This window comes from Mya arenaria, chromosome 15, assembly GCF_026914265.1.
Source record: "Mya arenaria isolate MELC-2E11 chromosome 15, ASM2691426v1".
Lineage (NCBI taxonomy): Eukaryota > Metazoa > Mollusca > Bivalvia > Myida > Myidae > Mya > Mya arenaria.
In genome coordinates this window covers 57,914,806-57,923,867 of record NC_069136.1, presented here as the reverse complement: position 1 = coordinate 57,923,867, position 9,062 = coordinate 57,914,806, and the positions used below count along the sequence as shown (strand labels likewise).

The window sequence follows — 9,062 nt, the reverse complement described above, 5'->3', positions numbered from 1 at the left end:
CACTCAGCATGAACCTTGTTGTTGTATTAATTAACCGTGAATCAGTATACATCATATATATATATATATATATATATATATATATATAGAGAGAGAGAGAGAGAGAGAGAGAGAGAGAGAGAGAGAGAGATGTATATCTATATATCAAATAATCCATATTTTACCTGAATATTGATAAAATTATTGTTATTATTATACACATTTTTACAATATTTATGAAAAACTAATAACTTATCTATTAATATAACTTATGTCATAACTGTCACATTTTTTGTTTCTATACATATTGATGTGGCGATAAGCTTTTTTATGCTTAAGTCGAATAAAGTTTCTGTTCTGTTTTTTTTCTTCTGTTCTAATCAACGCACACCTGTCCCAACAGTCATTAATTAATTATTATATCAATAAAAAACGAACACGTTTTCAATTTACTAGTTTTCTCTTTAGCGGTTTAGTTGTAAATTGATAAAGTAATATATTCTTTTCACAATTTGTTACGGACAACCTGAATCTAATGCTGCTTATTTGCTGACGGAGGTTTGTTTTGAGTGCGAAATTTGAGATTTATTGACTAGCGCTACTTGTTCATCTATGCATATGGTTTGTACAGAATGATAAAACGTTTACGTGAACATAACAAATCTAAGAATGATGCAACCGCAAATTTTCTTCTTTTTTTTATTGATTTTAAAGATGCACTCTTACTCCCAGATAAGATTTACCACAATTAATAATATTATTTTATTATTCAAAAAAATAATCGAAAACAATGGTTCTTATGAAGGAAACCGAGTTTAATTTGAAATAAATCACCATAAATCACGGTATTTCTACTTTATGAGACCATATTAAATCACCAATTAAATTTTATTTTTTGCGCTTTCTGCTATTAAAAACACGGTTAAAATCTTGTTATCAGTAATTCAAAATTTCTGTAAGTGCATTATTTAGTAAGTAGTTAAAGGTTTATCAGTCATAATGGATGTCACTTTAATAGGAGTGTCACTTTAAAAATGACGAAAGATTATAAAGAATTGGGTTTTTTTATGTTTGATATCCGAAAAAGTAAAAAATTGTATAGACGTTATTTTCATGTGGATTTGCTTCGTACTGACTTTCAGCAAAATTACATTATTTTTCCCGAACAATGATTGCCTTATTGATTATTATGCTTTAGAGTTTGGTTAGTTTGTATTTCCTTATATTTAATAATTAATATTTAATATATAAATCGGGCATGTATATGAAAAATAACTGAAATCAGCACAATAACAGGTGACCCTAGGATAATTATTGAATTATAAATACAGTGGTCGAAATAAGCACAAGCCCTTCTCTTGTAAAATTATTTCTGGGCTTGCTCAAATTCTGGGTTTTATACAGGAGGGCTTGTTAACAATGTAATTCCAAGCAGTAGTATTAGTATGCGGGCTTGGTCATCCAAAAGACTAATTTTGATGACTGTAAATTATCATGTTTTATGTCTAAATGATAATAAACAATAATGTAATTGTAACTTGTTATGCAGTGGGTAACAAAAGCCAAAATACCTGGTTCAATATTCCGCTCTTCAAGTTTTGTATTCATCAATTAGATGTTCGCCTATCATAATCTTAGGACAGACTCTTAATGAGCGACACATAACCTCCCAAATCATAGGGCTTGGACTAGACATTATGAATGATATATGTTTAGGTACCACAGTGTATTGCTGACAATGAGTCATGCGTATGTTCGCTTGAAACGGTAAATATTTACTTCATTTATATAGTATTCACCTATTAAACCGTAAATATAATGCATCCATTTTCAAACAAAACAGATCACGGAAGCAACACTATTTAATTCATCGAAACAGGACTTTTTTTAATGCGGCGAAATAGCATTGCGATGTTATAAGGTGTAAGGCTTTTTGCTTAAAATAGGTTTCAGCATATAAAACTTCTCTTATGCTAGATACAGAAATCCCATTAAAATAACAAAACATGTTTAAAAACAGTATTATGTATGTGCTAAACCTGCATAAATGTTTTATAAATAGAGCGAGAACAAGCATGCAATACCCCAAATAGCTTCCTTGATGTGGATGGTATCCACTGCTACAGAGAAAATTAAACATATCTACTTGTTAGCACCTAATGATATATCCAAATATATTATGATGATATTTTAACATTTATTTTCATCGGTAACCTTAGAAAAAGAAATAATTTGAAAATAACAACGCCTTGTCAAATGCTTAAGTTTTTGTGCAATCTGTATATACAACGATATTGGGTCTAAAGTAACGCTGTCCGTCATATATTAACAAATATTATACTAGAGTCAACTCTCTATCACTGGAATTTTCTCTTATGATCACATTGGATTTCCTAACATCTTTGGACAAAGGACATGTTGACTCTGCAGTCGTATGGTATTTACACGTCAAGAGTTTTATAAAGGCCCGCTTAAAGGTTTTGTTGAACGTGGTGTAGATAATTGGGTTGATGGTGGAAGAAGCCCAACCAAGCCATGCGCATGTCGAGACCAGCGTCGGGTTAACGGGGCATGCGTCACAAAGCGCTGGGATAATATTCACTATAAAAAACGGTAACCATAACATCACAAATATCACAAACACAAGTCCCAATACTTTTGACGCCTTTTGCTCAGTTCTAACGGTGGTTTTGTCGTGTTTGTATCTGGCGAGACTCAAGAGACTCGAGGCTTTCACAATGAATGTCCGGGTCAAGGAAGATTTTCTCGAGCAATCATGCACATGGAATTTCGAGAATGACTCCTCTTCCTCCGATATATCAATATCACTGGAAGTTAACGTCTCTGTGGAATTGTTAACAGTATATAGCCGTGGAACATCTAAGAAACACGACTTTGATGGTTCTTTTACATTGAATGTTTTCCTTGTAACGTTCGCAGTGTATAATGACTCGCATGATACAGAATGTGGAATAATACTTGGTATTTGCTTGTATATATGACCAGGATTTGAATTATTATTTATCTTCTCTTTTTCAAATAGCTCATAACAGTCTTTATTAACGAGCCTGCAATCCGACAATGAATTGTGGCGGCGGACGGAAGTCTTACACCTCCGTATAATCGGTTTTCCCTCTTTTGCGTCTTGGCTGTTTGGATCACAAAGCTTTGACTGTTTTCGAAGAAGACGCACTGTTAACGTATATGTTATCACCATGATTATCAGAGGAATGAAGAAGGCTAGAATCGATCCGTATATTATAAAACCGTCGTTGTTCAAAAGACACTGATGATTGTTAAATATATTTGATTGATCAAGTGCTCCCAGAACTGTCACAGGACTAGATATAGCCACAGCGGCCACCCAGATTACCCCGATCTTTGCCACCACTACTGATTTAGACTTGTTTCTCGTCTTTAATGGTGAGCGTATTGCAAGATACCGCTGCACGGAGATGCTGCATAGGTGAAGAATTGATGACGTGCACATCAAAACGTCAGTGGTAATGTAAACATTGCATGCTTGTGCTGTGAAGCGCCAGTATCCTGAAAAATAAATTATAAAGACAATTAATGTGTTTGAATGACACAGGGCTGAAAATGTTATTATGTCATAAACACGTGTCGATGGTTAACGCTTTATAGTATTTTTATAACTGTAAAATAATTCGGGCTGACCATTCGCTGGCAAGGACATTGAGTAAGCTAATGTTATTGTTCAATGTCTTATCTCGAGGAATTTAACATACTCCAAAGATACCATTGACGAATGCGATCAATGTCTACTAAAGCTTATGGAAAAATGGTCGATCGATGTAAACTCGGGGACACTTGATATGATTATTCTGTGAATATGTTTAGCCAAACTATTTTTGAATTATCAATTATTAGCAATCTGTTAGATGACGCATTACTTAAACAAATAATTTCTAACAGTTCATTAATTCAAATGTCATTATATTATGATACATATGTATATCGGACAAATATACCTCTAAAATACACCACAACTACAAAATCAGTTGGGTAAAACATCAAATAGATATAATTCGTATGACATGGCATGATACACAGATTCATATAGTGTCAGATTTGTTTAGGGTTTGAATCCTTATGATATTATATTATATTAAAACGTGTGTGTGTGTGTGTGTGTGTGTGTGTGTGTGCGTGTGCGCGCGCGTGTGTGTATGTGTTGCATTCCCATGCCAAACCTCCTTGAAGTTTGACATGAATATTGCCAGCCCTTTAAATATGATGTTTGCAACAGTATTTGTCTAAAAATCCATAATATAAATAAGTTTTCTTGAATACCATCTTGACGTCAGTTCTTGTTTTAGAATAGTTTTATTACTTATCTGATCACTGAATTTTATTTCCGGTTTTTAAATACATGAAATTTTAACAAAACAATTATTTTTCACAAGAATGACTGCCAAGCTTCTGATAAAGGTAAATGTTGTCATTTATTTGTTCAAGTACAAATGTTCCGATCTTTAAGAATCCGATATGCATTTTCATTAAGTATTTAACTATGCTAAAGGTACTAACTGATAACAAGGAGGAAATTATCTCCTTTTATGGCCAAAACAAATGATAAATATCGAGAGAAAGTCGAGTTGAATATCCGTTCATGTGGTTCATAAAAACGAAATATATATCATTATAAATGTGATTCAGTAAAGTATATTTTGTCATAATCTCTTTTAAAAATATTTTGTTACAAAAATAATAAAAATATATGTTCTGTTTCAACTTAATGATTTCAAATACGTCAATATATATTTCGGTCACTTATTTTATCTAAGCTGATAAACAGAAATGACGACATGTTCCGTTATGAACGCGGGTAAGTTAACAGAACTATCACTATTTTTGCCGTTGAAATACATTTTTTGGCGTGATATATAGCTTTCAACGATTCATCACATGACAGTATCGCGAAAATTAAAAAGGTTGAAATATACTAATATATATATATTCATTTTATTTTAAGTTTCATCATGAATTTGAGGTAAAATTCAATTCCATTTACGGGCATCAGTAATATCTCGCAGCATGGAAAATCACAATTAAGTTCAAAGTTAAATTCAAATTTAAAATAAGTATATATGATATTCCTTGCTTCTGGTGAAGACATGAATATTAAGTCGTAAATGCAATTAAACATTTGTGGCCTGATTTTAAAGATGAATTAAATAATATATATCGTTTTCGTAGAAGGGAAACACGTCCATAAGGGCTCAAACGATTCGTTACACTTTGCTATCTTACTTCAATTTCATTTAAAGCAATCAACAACGTTAATAAACATGTTATGTTTAGTTACCATGTTTTCTTATAAACGAATGAGAAACAAATGCCGTTTATATCAAAACAAATTAACTGACCAGAATCTCATGATTTGTTTCCGAATAACCATTATTCTTTTTAATGAACATAAACTTTCAATCTTATCAGGAGTTATCGGAAGAACTCTGTGGTAATGACCTCATTACAACACAAATGTTCGAAAACACAATATCGCTATTGTACAAATATCAAAAATAGGTGGCAGTTGGTACCGACACATTCTATCAGAATTTGCTTTTATGTTATTCCTCAGAAGTTTTCAACTACAATTTTCTCATAAAGACTAAGTTTTACTTTCCGTAAATGCGATCATTTGTTTCTGTAAAAGAGATATTTCAAACCACAGTAAATGAAGACGCAAATATCTTAATGTTCTTGTTGTTGTTGGAAACCAGACTGAAACAATCTGTCTTACATTTTTTATTCCATTAACTATTTCAATATAGGTTAAATAGCAAAGGGGTGCTAATACGGAATTTGGAATGGGTTCCTGATTGTATTGAATAAGGAATTGGTGAATTATGGGCATGAGGAAGTACATATATATATGAATTGACAGTTACTGATTTGCTGAAACAAAGTGACACGCTGAAACATTTCTAGCCAGCCAAAAACGGTTTGAAAAACAACACGAATCTGCATTTTTTTAATAAAATCAAAGGACTGAAAGCTTAGTTATGAAATGACGCCATATTCAACATTATATTTTTTATGTGGAATTCATCATCAAAAACCAGAAGGCAAGTACTCTTCAAAGTATTTCCGTTTAATCCAGGGTCTAGATAAGATCCAAGCAATTGTTTAATAGATAATACAGTAGTAAAATGACACGTGTTTTCTATATAATATTTTACTTATAAACGCTATACAAAAAGTCTGATTCAATGCGTAATTTTATAAGTCCCCGTCTGATTCAATGATCTATGTGTGTTCGATTCAATCGGAGTCAAAATGTTATTTAAGAGAGTTCAGTCTGATCCAATGGTCTATGCAAGTAAGATTCAAACGGCTTTAATACGTTATTTAAGAGGGTTCATCCTGATTCAATGTGCCATGTAAGTTAGTTTCAATCTGCTTCAAAGTTGTTTTGCGTGAAAAAATGAAGATGTTATCATCTGAGCTGATAATATATATATAGAGAGAGTTTTTGCCAATACATAACTGTTCCTATTGTATTATATAACAACATTTTGCAATGTGGTGTTGAAAACTTTTGACAAACAACGTTAGTGTGGCACGAGAAAGTTTTGTGCACACATTGTTGCACAAAATGAGTGTTGAATTTTCTTGACATACTATTGTATGTCACTATACTATCGAATGTGTCTATTAGTGCAACATCTGTATAGCTAGAATAAACAATACTTTGTTTGCAAAAATGCGCTAACTTGGAGAGGTTATATAAGATTCCCAAATCTATTAGAGCAAATTCTGTAATTTCAATCAAATGGAAGTAGATATGGAGGTTGTCTTGAACATTTACATCGCATTAGTTAAAGGGTTTAATTCAGGTCTTAAATTAGCATCGAGGTCTTCGTTCAACCAAAATATTGTGAGCACTAAGGGTACTTTCTCATAGCATTTCCAACCGGATACAGAACGACATAGACTCGATAGTGATTATTTAAGCAAGCCTTCTCAATTGGGATTAATATAACTAGTTTCAACATTAAGCATATAAATACAAACATGCTGCCATCAAATCGTACAGAGAATGCACTTAGTTTTTATAATTTCCCATTAAAACATGTTCAGCGTTTTATTGTGTTCTATTCAGTATTGACTTTACTTTCAGTTTATCATTAAAGATTAAATGAAGTGACTCGGACATTTCATATGATATAATTAGATATCAACAATTTCTAAATTGAACGCAATTTTGAATGGATCCTATAAACGCAAACATCTGTAAACATATTATCTTACTACCAAGTGTTGTGTGAGTTTGCATAGCTAAAGAATGGTCTGAAGTTAAGGAGAATGTACAATCAAACAATAAAGCATTCGTACAAAAAGTAATAACCATTACTTTCAAGTATATGATATTTTAACTGACCATTCGACGGACCGACCATTATGTCGAGCAACATAGGTCTTATGCTGCACTGGCATTACTTGTTAAACTAATCGAAGGCTAGTATATACTACGTTTTATATTTGTTTGATAAATTGTAGAAAATAGTTCTGTATATGAACATTTGAAACAATATATTATTTGACTTTAATTGATTTGTTAATAATTATTAGTTCAAGTGTATTATATAGTAGCCATAATGTTTGACTTTAGTCTATTTGTTAATTATACATATTAGTTCTAGTATGTTTTTAAGTAACCATAATGTTTGACTTTAGTCTATTTGTTAATACATATTAGTTCTGGTATATTATATCGTAGCCATAATGTTTGTCTTTAGTCTTTTTGTTAATATATATAAGTTATAGTATATTATATAACATCCATTCGTATAATATAATATCAGCCACCTAAAAATAAATAACAGTTTAACCCACCAAAGAACTCGTTCAATATGCTCATAGGCATGACGAGAATGCATACAAGCAGATCTGTTACGGCCAGAGACAACAGGAAGTAATTGGTCACTGTTTGCAGACGCTTCTCCAACGATATTGCGAGGCACACCAGCACGTTTCCGGTAATCCCGAACACGACGACAAACCCGAGTAATAACACGCCCCAGTTGTAGCTCGCTCCGGGTGGTAGCAGCCGATCGTATAACGTAAGGTTCATTGTTCCACTCTCTGAAATAGGAGTATCCACGTTGGCCATGTAGTGAGCGTCGAGTGAATCAGTTATGTTGATAATCCAATGAAAACTAAGTAAGCCATTATTGCGTGTATAATTTTCTAGTTGTTTTTCTTAACAAATTTTCATACTTGCTGTTTGGTTTATTATTAAACTGAAGCGACGATTGTAAAGTAGCGAAGCTATTGCACGTTGAAATAAGAAATAGTTATGTATCCAAACTAATAAAATTCTACGATTTTACCGTTTTTAGAGTAAACTTGAATCCGGTTTCACATGCAAACATAATGTGTCGTCAGTTGAACATATGCTTCGATCTTATTGCCTTGCAACAGCTGGTATCGATAAAAGATGAAAATTCCTACAATTATTTCGCTGGTAAAGAGTAAATCCTACACAACTATCTTCAACTTTGGTCATGAAAGCTACCTTTCAATGCAATATTCCTATTGCGGTCGCTCGTTAGTGCGATTCCAAGTGGAGTATCAGATAATGCTCCAAGCCAACGATGTAAACATAATTATCAGGTAAATGGCAAACCATTGCAGTAAGCTCAATCCTAATAAAGTATCAAGTTTTTCACTTATTCATGAAAGCAGCCCATTGCAATTTATCCGTAGAAAAGTCTCTTCAGAGACGGCTTCTATAAGCGCTTAATGAGGACTGCATGTAATTTTGCCCCATACTTATTGGAGTGGTTTCCAATCAGCCCGCTCAAGTAGTCGACGACCAGATACAGCCACTCTACCTTGTGACGCTTCGATCGAACTCAAGATCACCGACAAGTGTTACATACTGCAATTAGTTCTTTGGCGCAGGTTTGTTGGTTATACTTTTATTTATTGATCCACTGTATTGAGAAGGCTGTTTTTATATTTTTTTGCACTTAAACTCGCAGCCTTATCAATTCGCAACACGTTTTCTTTGATATTATATAATGCAGTTTTTTTACGGCTTTAATTTATTA

The 9,062-nt window shown here is 32.7% G+C and overlaps 1 protein-coding gene across 2 annotated transcripts; it reads right to left on the bottom strand.

The window, feature by feature from the left end:
• Nucleotides 1-2,239: 2,239 nt before the first annotated feature.
• On the bottom strand, nucleotides 2,240-8,365 carry LOC128218687 (5-hydroxytryptamine receptor 2A-like). 2 transcript variants are annotated; one of them, XM_052926345.1, is made up of 3 exons: nucleotides 8,340-8,365; nucleotides 7,843-8,091; nucleotides 2,240-3,525 (listed from the first exon to the last, which is right to left on the bottom strand). In XM_052926345.1, exons 2-3 carry the CDS (start codon nucleotides 8,078-8,080, stop codon nucleotides 2,315-2,317), a joined length of 1,449 nt encoding a protein of 482 aa, XP_052782305.1. In that variant the 5' UTR covers nucleotides 8,081-8,091; nucleotides 8,340-8,365; the 3' UTR covers nucleotides 2,240-2,314. The 2 variants fall into 2 exon arrangements, with proteins under 2 accessions (XP_052782305.1, XP_052782304.1); XM_052926344.1 differs by lacking the exon at nucleotides 8,340-8,365 and having other exon boundaries at nucleotides 7,843-8,208.
• Between the last annotated feature and the right edge of the window lie 697 nt (nucleotides 8,366-9,062).